Below are 18,704 nucleotides of genomic sequence, written 5' to 3'. Positions count from 1 at the left end.
GCTGGCGTCCATACCAGAAATATCTTCCGTAATCTCTTCTAAGCCCAGCAGACTCGGGTATGCTTCTGCTCTGACAGGGCCCGAGAGTCCTAGAGGAAGTGCCCCACTGGGGCCCAGCAGGTGGATTATAAGTGCAGCAGAAATAAAAATAAAGACCCAGTTGATGCCAGAAGAACATTTAATATCTCTCCATTTTTGTGCTAAATTAATGGTAATGGCAAAGACCTCACTAGTACCGTAAATTTCCATGACCACAGTGTCCGGTTTTAGGTCCAAATCCGTTACAGGAACCGGAACCCCTTCCAGGGCCCGAGAGTGGGCTCTTGTCTAACACTCGGAAATGAATTTTCCTAGGAGACACACATGCTGACAAAGCAAGAGACTTCCCTGGGAAGGGACACCCAGGAGGAGAGCGTCAGGGTAGGGGCCCAGGAGAACTGCTCTGCCACACGGCTCACAGTCTCAGGTTTTATGGTGAAGGGGTTCCTTCCCAGGTCTCTGGCCAGTCATTCCAACTCAGCATACTTCCTGGTGGTGCACACTTCGCTCTGCCAAGGTGGATTCCTACGAGGATTCTGGGAGGTTGGTAGGACGTATGGACTGGTGTCTCCCCTCTCCTTTTGACCCTTCCTGAATTCTTCCAGTTGGTGGTAGCTTGCTAGTTTCTTATCAGGACCTCCTGTTGGAAGATTATTCATGTCAAGTGGTTACTATCATGCCTGGGCCAGGATGGGTGGTTTCAGTCAGTGGTTCACCTAATTAATCCAGTTTTTTTGTAAGGAACATGATGGTGGATAGCATGTTGAATTGTCTGCAGGGCCTCTCATACCTGGCCTAGATCTCCATTCTCCTACTGTTTGTACTATAACTCGCAGTGTGGTGGCCTCCTGGCTGGCTGGCTCAGTGGCCCAGTACAGGTCACCATGGCTTGGTCACCAGGTATGCCTCTCGCAAAAGGCACAACCACCGTGAGCAGAAACTCGGGTTTCTCCTGTCTTCAGATCACCAGCTAGTAAATCCTGACTGTCTCCTGAGCATGCTTCATCAGTTAAAGGATGACCATCTTACAAGAGCCCCCCTCAGGGGACCTTCCTCACTGGAAGGATGATCACTGATCGCGCAGATCTAGGTCCGAGTTCTCTCTGCCCCTTGTTGCTGTTGTTGCTAAGTCATTCTGACTCTTTGCAACCCCATGGACTACAACCCACCAGGCTCCTCTGTCCATGGCATTTCCCAGACAAGAATTCCGGAATGGGTTGCCATTTCCTCCTCCAGAGGATCTTCCCGACCCAGGGATCAAACCCACGTCTCCTGCATTGGCAGGTAGATTCTTTACCTCTGAGCCACCAGGGAAAGCCCTCTGCCCACTAACCAACTGGAAACCTGGACGCATCACCCTGCCTCCCTGAGCTTTAGTTCCGACTTCAGCGAAAAGAAGGAGATACATGTCACACATCTTTCTCCCAGGATTGTCCTAGGGCTCAAATGAGAAAATGTCCATAAAAAGTGCTCTGTGATGAGCAGACGCTCTCCGGGCAGCAGCTCTCATTTCCAGCTTCACAAGAATTATTAGAAACCTGAGGCTTTTGGTGCCTTCTCCAAGCGGGTGCTGGGAGATTTTTCCAGGTTCCCCCACTGCCCCTGCCCACCCCACCAGCCACCATGTATATCTCTCACTCTTCCTAGCAGATCAGGGAATGAAAAATCCTTCAAGTGTCACACCAGGCCAGGGCAGCGGGCAGATCCCAGGGAGTCCATGGTCAATCTCACCCCATTCTCACGCACTGGATTCTACCTCTCCATCCCTTAGTGGCTGCAGAGATGAACCCTGTCCACCCAGCGGGGCCCCGGGAAGCTGACGGCCTGGGAGCCAGGTGACCTGCTCCGAGCCTCTGCAAGGGTGGCTCAAGTGTGTCCAGAGGAGGGTGACCCGTTTGTCCCTCTCTTGCAGATCCCGTTCCCGCGCTGGACCTTGGGCAGCAGCTCCAGCTCAAAGTGCAGCGCCTGCACGACATTGAGACAGAGAACCAAAAACTTAGGGAAACTCTCGAAGAATACAACAAGGAATTCGCTGAAGTGAAAAATCAAGGTTGGTGGAAGATGTATTTGTTCCTTATGTTTTCTTTTCTTCTTTCTTTTTTCTCCTGTTCCTTTTTTTCTTCTCTTTCTTTGTTTTTAACTGATTTACCCATACTGTTGGGACTAGCTCTGATTGTCACCTATGTCATAGAGTCCAGGTGGGGCAAGAAGCTGAGTCAGTACAGAGAGATAATAATAACACTTGGCTATTGAGAAGGAAAACTTTTCCTCCACACTATGTCCACATATGATTTTATTGCCTCCCTGATGGGACTGATCAGGAGTCTTTAAAAATTCTTCCTGAATCATCGTGTGATAGGGTCTGCCTTTAAAAGACGGATGTGTTGCCTGCGGGTGGCAGCTGTCAGACAGCCAGCTTATGATCAAAGGGCCACATCCAGTAAGTGGTTTAATAATTGCTGCCGATACATTAAGGCTTTAGACGAAGGCTCCACGTCCCCACACTTAAGAACCCCCGTGTCCTCGTCAGGGTCACCTGTTCATGGCGAATCTAAAGGAGGAAAACAAAACTTAGCCTCTTGGTGTGGTTGTCCAGCTGTCAACAAGGAGAGAGGGCAAAGGTTGCCCGGCTTTTCCTGCCAAGGAAGACCGGAGAACTCTCTCCTACACCTAAGATGCAGATGTGTCCCAGTTCAGGCTTCCTTGTCTCAGAGAAAAACCGCCGCCCCATCTGACAGCTGCAGCAGGTCTCAGCCAAGTCCAAGTGGAAATGGGCCTCTTTGGTTTTGTCTGGGGTATGGGTGAGGAAGGTGACAGAAAAGAGAGCAACCTGCTTGAGGGACTTCCCCTGAGGGCTGCAGAAGGAATTACGTGATGACAATTTTTAAAAGCATCCTTGGAGGACTTCCCTTGGCAGTCCCAGTGGTTGAGACTTCGCCTCCCAATGCAAAAGATGTGGATTCTCTCCCTGGTAGGAGAGCTAAGATCTCACCTGCCTCACGGCCAAAACATAAAACAGAAATGATACTGTAACAAATTCAATAAAGACTTTAAAAATGGTCCACATCAAGAGAAATCTTTTTTAAAAAAGAAAGAAAGGCTTTTTTAAGAAAAATTTAAAAATTAAAAGCATCCTTGGGTTCTGAGACCTTTGGACCCAGACTGACGAGGAGGGACTGTCCACGGAAAGGACCCAGGAAGAGTCAGGAAGGTCCAGGCCTGGACAGTGAGGCAACAAGCCTGAAGGCCCCTTCCTGGGGGACGCCCCCTCGTTCTGGCCCCACAGGGAGCGGAGAGGCTGTGGACTGGAGGGACAGCTCGGTCCTGCTGGGGAGCGAGGTGTAGACTTAGGAGGTGGGGGGGGGGGTGTCCAGTGAGAGAAGTACTCCCTCCCGGCTCTGGTCAGAATCACCCACGCTCAGGGGAAAGAGAACCCGGAAATTCTGGTTCTGATGTTTCTGCAGCACCAACCCAAAGCAGGGGGGCACTTGTTGTTTCCTTCCAGCGACCCCTGCCATCTTATTTGGACAGATCCACCACCTGGGTTTCCTTCAGTATGATTTGGTTCTGGTGAAAGGCGTGTGCCCCCTCCCCACCTGCCTCATCACCCACCCCACCCCAGGGGCCAGTTGCCCAGTGTGAGGCCATCACCTCCCCCAAAAGTCTCACCTGATGGGCATTTTCAAATGAAACGCAGAGCCCAAGGGTCTTCCCTGGCAGTCCAGTGGTTAGGACTCCACGCTTCCATTGCAGGGGGCACGGGTTCAATCCCTGGTCGGGGAACTAAGATCCCACAAGCCCTGAGGCACAGCCAAAAAAATAGAAACACAGAGCCCATGCCTTAAGAACAAAGGCTCTGAGGCTGGCAGACCAGGCCGGGGGTTCCCTTGGTTGCCACCACTTCGCAATGGGAACAGAGCTCTTGAGTGTCCTCTGCTCCTCCACACTGCTCGCCCTGCCCTCCGCCTAACCTAACCGCACCCCCACCCCAACCCCGCTCCACTCACACAGAGGGGCACAGCTGGAACACACCCAGGGCAGTGTCCTGGCCCCGGGCCCAGGTGGCAGAGGAGGGACAGAGGCTCCAGCACAAGTCACCCTGGCTTACCAAGCAATCCCCCCGGGGTGGGGTGGTGAAGAGACCCTGTCAGACAGAGTGGAGCTCCCAGCTAGTGCCCCAAACTCCCCTGGAAGGGGCATAGATGGGTCGGGGGCTTCCCAGATGTCTCCAACCCGATGTTCAAAGCAGAGATGCCGCCTGTTTACAGCCTGTAGACTGTCGACTAAAGAGAACATGCAGGTGTTTCCAGAGGTGACCTGTCACGTGTCTGTTTTGGATGCGTTCCACTCCCACCCAGCCTGCGCCCCTTTGCTTGTGTATCACTAACCATTGTGATACATTTTTTCCCAGCCTCAAACACTCAGCCCAAGGGGCAGGAAGCCCCCTGTTCGTCTCTTAGATGCCTTGCCAGGGTCATTGGTCTTAATTCCCTCTCTCCTCCTCTGAGGAGATTCCCCCTGGTTCCATTTAAAGAAAAGCACCAGTTTCTTATTTTAACAAAAGAGCTTCTAGCTTTTCTCCATAAGTCACGTGGGCATAAACGCCCGGCTGTCAAGCTCCTGCCTGGGCCAGCGTGTCCGTGCAGCTCAGGGAGTGGAAGCCAACGTGAGTTACAGCCCAGAGGGACCAAGGCCACCGGTCCAAGCACTTACATGAGCAGAGACCTGGCAGGCGACCTTGTCATGTGAGCCTGGGGCCCTGTTGTCGCAGCCCCTTCATGGCCTCACCCTACTCAGTCTGCTGAGCGCCCACCGTGTCGGGTACTGGGACCGTTAAGGCACTCAGTCCTGCCTCCTGTGTGATGGATCCTCATCTGAGCAAGTGTAGTCCCTCAAGGGCTTTGCTCACCTTGGAGATGGGGCTGCAGTACTTGGCTGGGGGCCGGCCAGCGCCCCCAGCGAGGTGGAGGTGTCCATGTCAAGGCAGGTAGAGCGATGCTGCCCTAGCCACCAACAGGTCTGGGTTAGGACCCTGCCCTGTTCGTTGCATCTACTCTTGTGTTCCCGTTTTGGGCCCATAAACACACACTTGGTGGAGAGCAGAGCCCGGGCCTTCCGGGGGGCCCTGCCACCAGATACCACGGGGCTTCATCTCACAGCACCGCCACCTGGCACACGCCCTCCCCCCAACGTGGCTCCCTTGGGCCCTAAGTCATCCACGCTGCACACACAGCCCAGGTCTGCCAGACTCTGGCCAGGGAGGAGGGTGCTGTCAGCACCCAGGCTCCGGAACTGGTCCCTTCCAGCCAGGGAGACGTGCCCCAGACCCACAGTGCACCATGTGTCTCATGACTCGTGAAACAGCGGGGCTGCAGCCCACAGCCAGGGAGGGAGGTCTGTAGGCTTCTTCCAAAATGTGCACACAATTATGAACTGTTTTCTTTGTAAGAAAGTACTTAAACCTACACTAAAACGTTATTAATCTTCCCTCAGTAGAAGGCTAATTTCAGATTCATCAATACGATGATATTATATTTTAGCATTGATTTCCCCCCCTTCTTTTTCTTAAGTTGTATTAGAGAGACATAGTTCTTCTTCCCAGCAAAATCCATTGATCCTCCTCAACCTAAATGTTTAAAGTCAATTTAACATTTAGGGAGTAAAAGGTCTCTGAAGAGACTCGTAACCATTGATTTTGTGTCAGGGTTGAAGAGCTAAAGTTTAAAACACACCGATCCTCCTAGGTTACGAAAGCCTAGTATATATAGCTGTGTGGAACCATGCTTCTCTTACTGGAGTTTTTTTTTCCCCTCCTTCTGCAGAGGTTACGATAAAAGCACTTAAAGAGAAAATCCGAGAATATGAACAGACTCTGAAGAACCAGGCTGAGACCATAGCTCTCGAAAAGGAACAAAAGTTACAAAATGATTTTGCAGAAAAGGAGAGGTGAGCACGTTTTGGGGTCTGCAGGCACCCATGTGCCGATGTAAGGTTTTACTTGTTTATATCACAAGTTTTGTTGTTGTTGTTGTTAAAGCAATCCTGTGAAATAAGCCCAAGTTGGAAACCAGAATCCTAGGGGCTCTAAGGCAGTAGCCTCCAAACTTTTTGGCACCAGAGACTGGTTTCGTGGAAGATTGGTTTTCCACAGAATTAGGGAGGTGGGGATCGGATGGTTTCAAGATGATTCAAGCACATTCCACTTCCTGTGTGCACTTTATTTCTCTTATTATTAAACCGGCTCTACCTCAGATCATCAGGCATTAGATCTGGAGCTTGGGGATCCCTGCTCTAAGGCACAATTTTGTTTGAAAACTATAGGTGTCCCTTGTTCTGTAATTTGTAAAATGGGCTTGAGTGAAGTGTACCAGTCTCTCCCCATTGGGGAATGGTGTCTGGTGGTCCAAGGGTGTGTCTGTTGGGGCTGCGTGAGGCGGAGCTTGAGCACAAAGCTTGTGTGGTTGACACATGGGGGTTGTACCCGAGTGAGATGAGAGGGGCAGGACTGTCTCCTGCTGCCTGTCCTCTCTAGGAAGCCCTGGGCGACCCCAGGCTCCTGCTACCTTCGTCAGTGGAATATTACTATTTAACATCTCCCTCTGTCTCTGTCTCTCTCTCTCACACACACACAATATCTTGGTTTGTTGGCACTGGTATCAGTAAAATATGTTCATGCACCATCTAGGGGTTGTGAGTGTTAGGTTTCCACTGGCTTGCTTCACCCAGAACTTTGCCACAAATAATGAATTGGATTTTCAGCTAGTGTGACGACTTAATGAAAGTTAGATTTCCTGTGAAAACCATAAGGACTGTTGAAGTCACCAATTCAAATGGCACAAGTCAGGCTCTCAGAACTCTGGTGAAGCCAAAGTGTAAAAATTTCAGCCTGCCGTGGAGAATCATGAGACCATTAATGAGAGGCACTACATGTCTGGTTACAAGTGAGAGGCAGGCCCATGATGGCGTCCTGTGGCTGTTTCCCGTGGACTGGGAAGCAGCTGCTTAGACTTCCATGAGGCGGGCCAGTGGAGCTCTCAGGCATCACCAAGCCCTCTCTGGGGTACCATGAAGCTGGCTTCATTTAGAAAAGAGGAAGAATGCCTGCTGCACTCACTGCCAGGTCCTCTCGGGGCATCGTCTCACCTAGTATCCAGCACAGAGCTGCCAAGCCGACAGTCTCATTTTTCAGGTGGAGAGACCAGGCCTCAGGTTAGGGACCTGCCCCCACTCTCCCACCCAGGCACCCAGAGGTGGGGCCGGAGCCCAAACCACCGCTGCACCCTGGCCTCCTAAGGTCCTTGCTGAAGCACCAAAGCCAATCATTCAGGTCAAGCCCAGCTCTGCAAGGAACGCTGCACCCATACCGCTGGGAGAGCCCCACAAAGTCAGGGCTCAGAAGGACGAGTCGGCTTTTGACCCAGCAGAAGTGGAACTGCTGCTAAATATGTCTCCTTGGAAAGTACTTTATGCCCAAAGAGATTTCTCACCCTGTTACTGAAAACTGGCGGACAGGGGACGTGTAAGTCATTGAAATGCCCTGCCAGCAAGAAATGGATACATAAGAGAGAGTTTTGTTGAATTTGCAGTAACCCCAGAAATGTACCCAGCATAATATGAAGTGAAAAACGCATAGTACAGAATTATAGACAATGTGGTTACATCTGCACAGAGCAAAGTCATGCTTTATAGAAGTGTTACAATAAATTCCTATAGAAATTTAATATTATTAAGTTGATTTTTCAAATTAGGTTAAAAGATTGATTATATTGAAAGATACAAATAGTTGACCACTGGAGGTGGAGGATAAAGCTAGATCTTTATCTCATTCTTTACCAAAAAATTGAAATGGATTAGGGTTTAAATGTCAGTAATTAAATCATATATATATGGGAAGAAAACATGGGCATTTACTTTGTTTTGAATGAGTTTGGAATGGAGAAATCTTTCTAAGCATAAAAGAAAATTTATATAAATATGACTGCCTAAAATTTCATACAAACTTTTAAAAACAAATAAAGATGAATAACATTTTTATACCATCAAAAAACTGGGAAGAAATATTTGCACCACATAAAAGAAAGGGCTAATTTTCCTTACATACAAAGAGCTCTTACAAGTTAATAAGAAAAAGTCAGCACTACAAAAAATGGGCAGAGGAGAGGAACAGACAGTTCATACGAAGAGAAATTTTCAGCTGTATTCCACAATAAAACTAAGTTTAATTTTATCCAGTGTTGGCACAGCAGAACACTCGAATGCTGTTGGCAAGAGTTTAAATTGGTGAGGTTCTTTTTGTTGGAAAGTTTCTGAATATCTATCAAAACAACAAAAACAATTGCATATACCCTTTATTAGTTCCTCTGTTTGAATTTTATTCAACAAATTCACTGTCAGAATTATGCAACAATACCTATGATGATCACTGTAGAATTGTTTAGTAGAAAGAAATTTGATAAGTCATCTAAATGCCCAGAGAAGCTGAGTGGAGTCAGTTATTTAATAAGAATGGGAAAGAGCTATATATGCTAGGGTAGACTATTTCTACAGTACTGAGATAAGTGAAAAAGCTAGCTACAGGAGAACACGTGTGCCCTGACCCCTTTTGTGTGAAAAGAAGGGGTTTTCTGTTTATATACATTGTAATATATCACATCTGAGTTTATATTATGCTACAGTACATTACATATTACATTGTATTTCTATAAATAAATAAAAATTCTAAAGAGCTACAAAAGAACTCTATCTGAGGAGTGCAAATAGAGCCAAGATAGAGAAAGGACAGTTTACCTTCCATCTCTTATAATATTTGTGGGTTTTTTTTTTTCCCAACACAGAGCATTTATTAGTTTTATAATTGAAATAGGTGCAAATGCAAGCTGTGCTTTTCCACAGATGATGGAAATTTGGGTGTCTTTTTTTAACTGTGCCAGTTCTACTCTTCCGTATTCCCAGGTTTCTTCTTCATGAGAGCATGTGTTACATTCAAACGATGTAAAAATAATAGACTTATTTTTAGAGATTTTTCTGCCGATGAGGAGGAAGGAATGCTATTTATTGACCAGGGAATTCATCTGGAGATCCTGGGAAATATAAATACATGGAATGTGGCTGCAGACATTCAGAATGTCCCCATTAGGTATTAGCGCTGCATTCGCATTCCATTCTAACAGAAACGGAGCAGCTGTCACATCTCTTCAGTACATCCTTTATTCCAGCAAATTCCTTCCTTGTGTCAGCAAAATGTAAATGCATCATTCTTGTCGGGCTAACTTCAGGAAACAATGAGTGCGTGATGATGATTTTTCTTTTATTTCTTTTTTAAAAATAACTGGCATTTCAAGAATAAGCTGCATTTAGGATAACCTTCTACATCAATTGCCTTGCATCAGGTCCTACAGGAAGTACACTTCCCCCGGGGGGTGACCTGCGGGTAAGAGTCAGGGGGTTAAAAGTCAGGGCATCAGGGCTCGTGGTGTTACTAGTGGTACCCAGCCGCACGCCTGCCGCCAGCCGTTTAAAGGCAGCTCATGGCCGTAGTTCCAGAACCCACAAGACATTTGAGCTGCTCAACAAGATGACCAATCTGGCTTCCTCCTCTTCCTTTTCAGAAAGCTGCAGGAGACCCAGATGTCCACCACCTCAAAGCTAGAAGAAGCCGAACATAAAGTCCAGACTCTGCAAACAGGTGTGCTATTCTGCCTGCCCATCAGGCCACTGCCGGCCAGACTGACCCAGGACAGGTTTACTCCACATCCCAGTCCCTGCAGGTCCCCCTGACACCTGTCGCCTGCCACTGTGGTGAGCCTAGAGGAGGGAGGGAGCCAGCCCACACCCCAGTGTGCCTCAGACACCACTCGCCTCCCTCCCCCACACCACCCCCTTCCCACCTCGACTTTGTGAGTCACCCACTCTGAGTCCTGCGAGGCAAGGTGGGAGGCTGCAAACTCCATGTACATCACTGCCAGGAACCATCCTTTCTTCTTGCTCTTTTTCCAACAAACACGTCTAAATCACCAAACTGTCGAGGGCTGACTTGTCGTTTGGAACAATAATGGAGGAAAAAAACCATTATTTCTACCCTGTGAAGTTAAGGAGAACAGTAACAGCAGACCTTTAAAACTGCAAAAGTACCCAAAAATCTATGCTCAGGTTTTTCTTTAAACTTCTTTTTGCCTTTTTTTCTTTTTGTTCTGAAAGAGAAACAGGACTATATATTTAATTTAAATGTGGAAAAATAACAGAAAACATCATAATCCAGGTTTAAAAAAAAATGACAAGAGTGGGAGAAAATAATCACAACAAATTCCGATATGTAAGATCCCCAAAATATAAAGATCACCCGAAAATCAATAATAATAGATGAACAGTCCAGGAGAACAAGGAGCTAAGGATGGAAACAAGCAGTTTACAGAAGAAACACACAGCTAATACATATATGAAAAAAATGTTAATTTTGAATAGGCAGGGAAATGCTAATTAAATCAGTGAGAGATTGTTTTGCCTGTCAGATTGTCAAAAAAAAATGTTTTTAATTGATAATATCCAGTGTTGGTGAGAGTATAAGAAAAGAATCACACTCAGTATTGATGGGAATGTAATTGCCTCTTGGGAGGCCAGCTGGGTGGTATTTATCTGAAGTTGGAACGTCCCAGCTACTCACCCAGCACCTTCCCTTCAAGGTATCCTGTTGCCCCGGGCATGTGGCAAGCCCTGTGCAGGAGCTAAATTGTTACTGTCATTGTCATGCCCCAGCATAGAGAGATTTCTATGCTTCTGCTCAGGGCAAAGTGTAAATCTCAGAAGATGTTTGTATCATCCTATTTATGGGTGCGTGTGTGTTATTCACTCAGTCATGTCCTACTCTTTGCAACCCCATGGACTGTTTCCCACCAGGCTCCTCTGTCCATGAAATTCTCTAGGAAAGAATACTGGAGTGAATTGCCATTCCCTTCTCCAGGGGATCTTCCTGACCCAGGGATCAAACTCTGGTCTCCTGCATTGCAGGCAGATTCTTTACTGTCGGTATTTGGGGTCGGGGGGGGGAAAGGGGGAGGGTAAAAATATACATATGTGTATATATTTTTAATTTATGGGAGTGGGTAAAAATAAAATATATATGTATATACACTTAAACATATATGCAATTATATATGGAAATATTTTTTAAATAGTGAAATTCATTTAAAAGCAGGAAATTTACCTAATTAGAGGCTCATGGGATGAGGTGAAGCAGCAGTGGAAGGGGATTTTTCTTTTCCATTCTGTGATACTTTTGTAATCTTTGCCTCCTTTGAAATGAGAATATGATTTTTTTTTCTTTCTGATTTAATAGGAATAATTAGTATCTTATATCATGATTTTATGTCCTCTGCCTTTCAGCCCTGGAAAAAACTCGAACAGAATTATTTGACCTGAAAACCAAATATGATGAAGAAATTACTGCCAAGTAAGTCTTTGCCCATCCCCCTCTGTCCGCATGCATTTGGTCAGGTAGCTCCCAGTACTGCTAATCCATGAAAGGTCTCCCTGCTTCACCCTCCTGTTGATTGACTTTGCAAAGTGGTACAGGGTTTAGAAGATACTTGGCGTCTGAGCTGCTGTAAAGAACAGAGTGTCATTCCCATGATTCTTTGCATAAGTTTAAAACCTAAGATGTGACAATAAGCTGTGTCTGGTGCTCTCAGAACAGCCCTTCCAACTGACACTTTTTTTCTTAATTATTGTGAAGCCCGGTCACCACTGTGCCTTTTTCTAAGAAATTTTGGGAAAGCATCAGCACAGAGAAGGTGTGATACTTGGGACGTTTTGTGGAGCTTGGTGTGTGGCAACAGCATCACCTTCTACCCGTGCCCAAAGCCTCCACTCCCACACTGATCTGTCTGTTCAAACCCCACCTTATGGTGCTAGGCGTCCGTGTGCAGACACTTACACAAAGTAGGGGTGTGTGCATCTTTGGGCAGGTATATCAGATAAAGGTCTTGTCGGGAGGGAATCAGTGATCCACCGCAGGTGCCCTGTTGCCAGCCAGCAAGCAAGAAATAACACTGACATAAATCAAGAAAGAAAAAGAACAGATTGTTCCCTGAAAACGCCAGGCTAGTGTCTAAACTACTTTTTCCTGTCCCGGGAGGCTCCTCCCATCTCCCCCAGACACCCATCCACCACTCCCTACCCCATCCCACTCCATCCCCAACAGCTGTGTCTCCAGTAAGACTCAGCTCCTGCTGTGCTCACACCAGGCCTCAGTGGGCGCTGGTGGGTTTTGGGGGGGTGGCTCTGAATAGCGCCACCCTCCTCCCCTGCTCCAGCTCCGGGTGGGGCTCTGGTACTCAGCACCCTCAGTCCCACCTCAGAGGTTGCTGCTGGGCCAACTGCTCTCAGGGCACATGGGCGGGGGGCTGACCTTTGCCCTGGATTGTTCAGCAGCTGGGCCAGGTGGTCAGAACCAATTTCGATCATGAGCAGAGAACTTCCTCACAGAGACTAAAACGTCCCAGTCAGTCTTGGTGGTTCTGGCCAACGTGTTGGCACGTCTAAATCCTGGTGGAACCCTCCAGATCACTGTCCCCTCTTCTCCTAGTGTGCTGAAATGTGACTTCAGATGTTACAGAAAGGACTGGTTCTAAGGTCCCGTGACCCTTAAAATTACACTTTGAAAACTGGCAGTTCTGGTATTAACCCTTCTGATCCCGGGCATCACTGTCAATGAGCCACAGGCATGCCCTCCCCACTGAGCCCACAGCCTGAGAGCTCCTCACCCCTGCAAACATATCCTCCGAGGCACCACACCAACTGCTGTCCCCTTGGCTGTCCTAGGTGTTCGTGTCTGGGTTTCCTTTTCTACCAGCCATCTTTGTTTTTCTACTATTTCTGCTTAGACTTTATTCTACTACACAGGTTGTTTTTCTCAGTAAATTTGATTTTTTTTAAATTATAATACTTTAACCTGATACATAGTTCTAACCTTAGTTTATAGCATTTCTTTTCTAAAGGTTTAATCTGAAGATGCTATGCTTATTCCTTGATTCATTCACTCTTATCCACATCATCTCGCTGACAAAATTCATAGGGATTTTGGGGGCTGATATGTTGGATTGTTTCCTTAGCTTTTTAATTTATGTTTGTTAAACACACCTCTTTCTAAAAGGCACAGATACATCTTGTGTATCTACAGTCAACAAAGTTTGGTTTATTATGCACTTAAAAAGCTTTTTTGTCTCCAGCCATACCACGCTGAACGCACCCTATCTTGTCTAATCTCAGAAACTAAGCAGGGTCTGGGCCTGGTTAGTACTTGGATGGGAGGCCTCCTGAGAATACTGGGTACTGTAGGCTTTAAAAAAAAAAAAGCAGCAGCAGCTGTTGTACAGCCAACCAGTAAGCCCATCTAAGCCCATGGTTTCCAAACTGTGAGTCGTGATTGTGAAATCTGTTTAGCTAGTGGCAACCGGCTAGTTGGGTCATAAGTAGAATATAAGGAAGGTGGTGACCGGGATGGCCTGGGGACAGGAGGAGGGAGGAAGGGGCATCTTCTCCCCACCCCTAGCCTTTCCTTGCTGTGCTTGGAGCCAGGGTGCAATGCTCAAGGATGATTCCAGTCTCCCAGGTGGTCTGCTCCCTGGGAAGGGTCAGAGGTGCCTCCTGAGATGACAGGATGATTTTCAGCCCACAGTGTTGCCTTAAGTTACTGTTCATTGATGCAGGAAACCCAGCCTGAGTCCATTCCTTAGTAGCCAGCTGCATCATTTGACAGTAAGATTGTTAAATCTCAGGTCACCTGAATCAGCAAGGCCACCCAGGAGAGCACCAGAGGCTGGTCCTCCTGACCCCAGACCTCTCCCTTGAACTTATCAGAGCCCGCTGACCTCTGATAAATGGCAGTAGTTGATGGAGGCTCAGGGAGAATCATCTCTAGACTACGTCCCACCATATCAGTGTATCTTAAGGCCAGAAAGCTTTTTTTTCCCCCCAAAAAAAATACACATAAGTGAAAATCCACACATTACTTCCGCTTTTTCATTGAACTAGAGTAAATGGAGGATAGAATCAAAAAACATGGAGTCTGTTATTCTGTCATGTAAAATGCTTTGCCTCCAAACTGCAGCTGTAGTTACCACCTGCTGACGGGGCCACAGGTGCCCTTGGGGTGCGTCCTCACCTGTGATTGTAGCAGGAAACCCTCATCTCCTCGGATGAGTGGGGAGGCAAGAGGTGCGACATGTACCTGGGCACAGAGAGAGTGAGCCAGATGGGCACAACCCAGATCCACCGTCAGCTCCACTGATGTTCATGGAGACCTTCAGAGAGGCTCAGGGAGAACAGCCATTGCCATCCAGCACAATCCCTGCTGTCGGGGGGACATTAGCATACTATCTGCAGCATCGGGGTGTCGACAGAAGACAGACAGCCCCCTCCAGCTAGGACGGTCAGGAGGGAGTTTAACATGGCACCACAGGGACAGGGAGGACCAGCTGGATGCCGGTATCCTGAGCAAGCACTGGCCGGGCCTCACTCTGCCTGTATTGGGAGGGGACAGGGCTCCAGGGCAGTACCAGCAACCCCTGACCTTACCCTCCTCTGGGCCCTGGCCAGGACTCCCCACTGCCAGGGGAGGACCAGCAGGAGAGGGAGCTGGTGAGGGGGATAGTGGGTCTCTAGCACAGGCCCTACCCAGCTGGAGCCAAAGGAGAGGCTGTCAAGGAGGCCTTCCTGCAGGTGGTGACCTGTGATTTGAGGCACAAAGATGCTCTGGAGTCAGGGGTTGCTGGAGGCAAAGGAGCTCCATCTGTGAAAACACCAGGCATCAAGGCCAGTCACCTGGGGGACAAGCCTGGAGCTCTGACAGGCTGATCTGCCAGGCAGGTGGGCATGGTGGACGCCGGGGCTGGACAGAGACTCAGAAGGGGATCAGCCCTGTCCAACTTTTTGTGACCCCATGGACTGTAGCCTCTGTCCATGGAATTCTCCAGGGAAGAACACTAGAGTGGGTAGCCATTCCCTTCTCCACGGGAATCAAACCCAAGTCTCCCACGTTACAGGCAGGTTCTTTACCGGTTAACCAACAGGGAAGCCCCAGATGGGGGTCAGCAATTCTAAATATTAATAGAAGCAAACGTCTAACACAGGGCAGCTGAGGGCCCAACCCTTACTGTAGATGATTCCCAGAGGAAGTAATCCATAAAAAATGTAGAGAATGGCCTGAGATAATAATTGCTACTTTCTTTTAACTTCAGAAACAATTGCTTCAGTCTTAAAGCTCCCACACGGAGCCGCCCCCCGCCGCGCTCCACCTCTCAGTTCCCTCCCTTTTCATTTTCTGGGAAAGGTCTGTCATTCTACCGTCTGCTTCCAGCCTGACTTACTTGTCCTGTGTTCGACTAGACAACTTTCCATCTAGTCTAACACTTACCAGTAGAAGCCCACCAGGGCCCAAGCTCCTCACAAGTGGTCTTAAAACATTTTAAAACAATGTATTTTTCTCCCTTCTCAAAGGAGAGATTCTTAAAAGGGTTTCTTAAAAAACTTCCCTGGCAGTCCAGTGATTAAGACTCCACCCTTCCACTTGAGGGGGCACAGGTTTGATCAACCTGGTCAGGGAACTGAGATCCTATATGCTGAGCAGCAAGGCCAAAACAATTTGTTTTTTAAGTGTTGACAGAAAATGCAGAACAGGAAGTGGGTGGGAAAGGCATCATGGAACATGGGCTTTGAGTGGGTCATGGCGGGGAGGGGTGGCGGGTCCGCTGTCCCTACCCCATGTGTTCTTGGATAAGCTGCTTGATTTCTGGCCTCTCTTTCCTCACCTGTAAAATGGGCAGAATAGCAGTCAGAACTCTGGGTGGCAGTGGAGGGTAATGAGGAGTTATGCCCACAGCCCCCAGCACAGTGACAGCTGTCAGCTCTTCTGTTGTCAGCAAATAGAAGCTGTTCCCGACAAGCTTGCCCTGAGCTTGGTGTATGTGTGTGTTTCTGAAATTACGGGTCTTGGGAAAGTCTGGCCTGAATGGCATCATGTCCCCAGAAGGTTTGAAGAGTACATGTTGCCTCTCCCTCCCTGGGACGATGTCACTGGGATGACCATCCTTCGCTGCCCCCACTGGGGACCGAAGCCCACAGGTCGGAGGCAGCGAGGCTGTCAGGAGCCCCTGCTGACTGGGTGCAGCCGTCAGCCTGCGTCAGCTGGGCCGGCCCGCTGGCTGCGGCGGGGACAGCAGCAGGAAAGTTTTCCATGTGTAGGCTTGAAGCGAAATGTAATTAGCCTTTATGTGCAGAACAAGGCTTCATTGATGAATACAGCTGGTCTTTGTTTTGTCCTGTCATTGAGAGTGGGAGGTAAAAGTGTTCTTCTTCATGTTTATTAATGCAAGATTCCTTAGACAAATGGCAAGCACAGTTTAATATTTGTTGGAACATCAGGGGGCTTGCCAAAACAGTTGTTGTGTAAGAGGATTGCAGGGTTTCAGATTATAACCGTTTCTGGGTTAAATAAATGAATTATTTCTCTGCTTGTTTTTTTTTTAAATGGAAAAAGTACCTCCTCCTCAGCTGGTCAGGCTATGTACAGATCTTCTGCCTTCTCTTAGCAAATAGAGACTTAGCACCCCAGCTGACATTAACATGGAGATTCTAGCAATGTTGAGCAGGTTGGGTAAGATTTCAATGGCTCCCTGGGATGGCCTTGGAGGAAGGGAGACAGCTTCTCGGGCCCCAGGAGAAAGGTCTGGACAGCTCCCCCCCCCCCCACCAACTCCACGCCTGTCCTGTGCAGCTGTTCACTTGTGGTTGGGCTTAGGTGACCACTGCCCATGGCGGGAGGAATGTTACCCTCCAGCCGAGATACCAACATTCTGGGCAAATCTGCAGGAAGTCCCATTTTCACTAAAGTCCACGGCCACCTCTTTGCTGTGTCCCCCAGAGTCCTGGTTGCAGAAGGAACTTCAGTTGTTAACACACACAGTCAGCTTGTTAAATTCCTCCTGACTTGTGGGTGGAGGCTCTGAGCCTCCGATGAAAGGAAATATTGAATCGCACTGAAATACTGCCTTTTTTTTTTTTTTCTATAGCTAATGTTAGTCTGAGGAGAATTTGCACCTCCCAACCTTTCCTGCCAGTAAAATTCATATTTCTTAAGGTTACTCATGTTGTATTTCTTGCCTATATGCTTCTTAGAAAGAACCACATTGCATGCACACATGCTTAAGCAGTTCATTACGAAAGAGACGCCTATGAAGAACTTCACTTGGGATCATTTTAGAGTGTTTTCTCTTTATCGTGTGTATACAACCAGTGTATAATCACAAAGTGCAGTATGCTCTGAGAAAGCAGAAAACTTGCCCAGGTGAGCTTGACTTAGGGCTTTATTGAAATTGCTTATGGGAGCCTGTACTCCGCACCCACATTATGGAGGGAGGGGATTCCTGTGTCCCAGCAGTGGGCACAGGGGGACCTGAAATGTTTGAAAACATGAGGATGCCCAGGGTTGAAGACATGATTCTGCAGTTGATAAATGTAGCCAGTGTGCAGTCAAAGGCAAGGGGTCGAGCGCGTCCACACGTCCAGATCACTCTGGACTAAGTCATGATGCCTTCTTGCATGCTCCAGCAGTCATGGAGGATGTACCTGTTGCACTCATTTTATAGACAGGGAAACTGCCCTGGGAACATGGAATCAGGCCCCAAATCCAGACCTTTGGACTCAAAATCCAGTGTCCTTTGCACTTTCCCACCATGACCTGGAAAGTCTCTTTCTGTGCTGCCTTCAGAGAGCAGTGTTACTGACCTGCTGCTCACCAGGTGATGGGTCTTCTTGAAGGGTTTTCCATCTTCTCTCCCTCTCCATGAGCCCTGATGTATTTACCCTCACAGACTGATTTCCCTTTTATTTATTTATTTTTTTACAGTTCCACATGCAAGGCTCAGGAAACTGAGCCAGGTAGAGCCGAGTAGCCAGCATACTCCCGTTAGACAGACTTTGCTTCCCCCAACTGAATTTGAAAAGACCACCTCAGTGTCCGGAAACAGAGTCTCCCTGCTGTACCTTTAAGAAGAATGTAACATTTTCTATTTCCTGGCTTTTTGATGAGTCATCAGTTTCCAGTACGAGTTGCTGTAATTATCCTGGTTAGATTAATTTCCCTAAAAATGGAGAAGCAGCTACTTTGATGGTTTCAAAGAGATAGACTTGAATAAAGAAACCCCTGTCCTTTAAACCTTAGAGAGAAATCAGACGTGCCAGGAACAAATGATGCTTTTTTTTTTCCCCTATACCTTATCTGCAAAAGGGTGTGTGCATTTTGCAGAATTCCTGTGATTTTTCCTCTCTAAGCATTTTGCTTCATACCTAAAGCTCCATGCCTGCATGAGTACCAAAGGACTTTCCTTGGCTTTTGCACTGACTGTATCTGTTTTGCCTTCTCTTCTTGTACAAGCAGTACAACCCTGATCTGAAGTTTTTTCCAGTCCGAGAACTGTGCAGAAAGAAGGGCCTGGCTTCCTATTCTCAAATCCAGATAGAAAGTCCTCTCAGTGCTAAACATTCTTCACCTATTCCGTGGACTCTAGGCAGGTCTAAAAATTACATGGCATCAATGAGAACTGGTGCTCTTTACCTCCCTTCAGCTAATCTTAAAACACTGTGTTGAAACGCAGGCAATGTGTCAGGTGCTA

At 47.7% G+C, this 18,704-nt stretch overlaps 1 protein-coding gene across 10 annotated transcripts in view; it reads left to right on the top strand.

Moving 5' to 3' along the window:
- CUX1 (cut like homeobox 1) overlaps positions 1–18,704 on the top strand; it is a 349,533-nt gene that overhangs the window by 206,450 nt on the left and 124,379 nt on the right. For all 10 annotated transcript variants that reach the window (XM_061402011.1, XM_061402012.1, XM_061402009.1 and 7 more), the window contains exons 5-8: positions 1,952–2,089; positions 5,862–5,985; positions 9,648–9,724; positions 11,419–11,485. In XM_061402011.1, coding sequence (XP_061257995.1) covers positions 1,952–2,089; positions 5,862–5,985; positions 9,648–9,724; positions 11,419–11,485 — 406 coding nt within the window. The remainder of the gene's footprint in view (positions 1–1,951; positions 2,090–5,861; positions 5,986–9,647; positions 9,725–11,418; positions 11,486–18,704) is intronic.

The sequence above is a fragment of the Bos javanicus genome, chromosome 25 (assembly GCF_032452875.1).
Source record: "Bos javanicus breed banteng chromosome 25, ARS-OSU_banteng_1.0, whole genome shotgun sequence".
NCBI classification, from domain to species: Eukaryota; Metazoa; Chordata; class Mammalia; order Artiodactyla; family Bovidae; genus Bos; species Bos javanicus.
The sequence above is the reverse complement of the archived record's forward strand: the minus strand, read 5'-3'. Positions and strand labels throughout refer to the sequence as shown.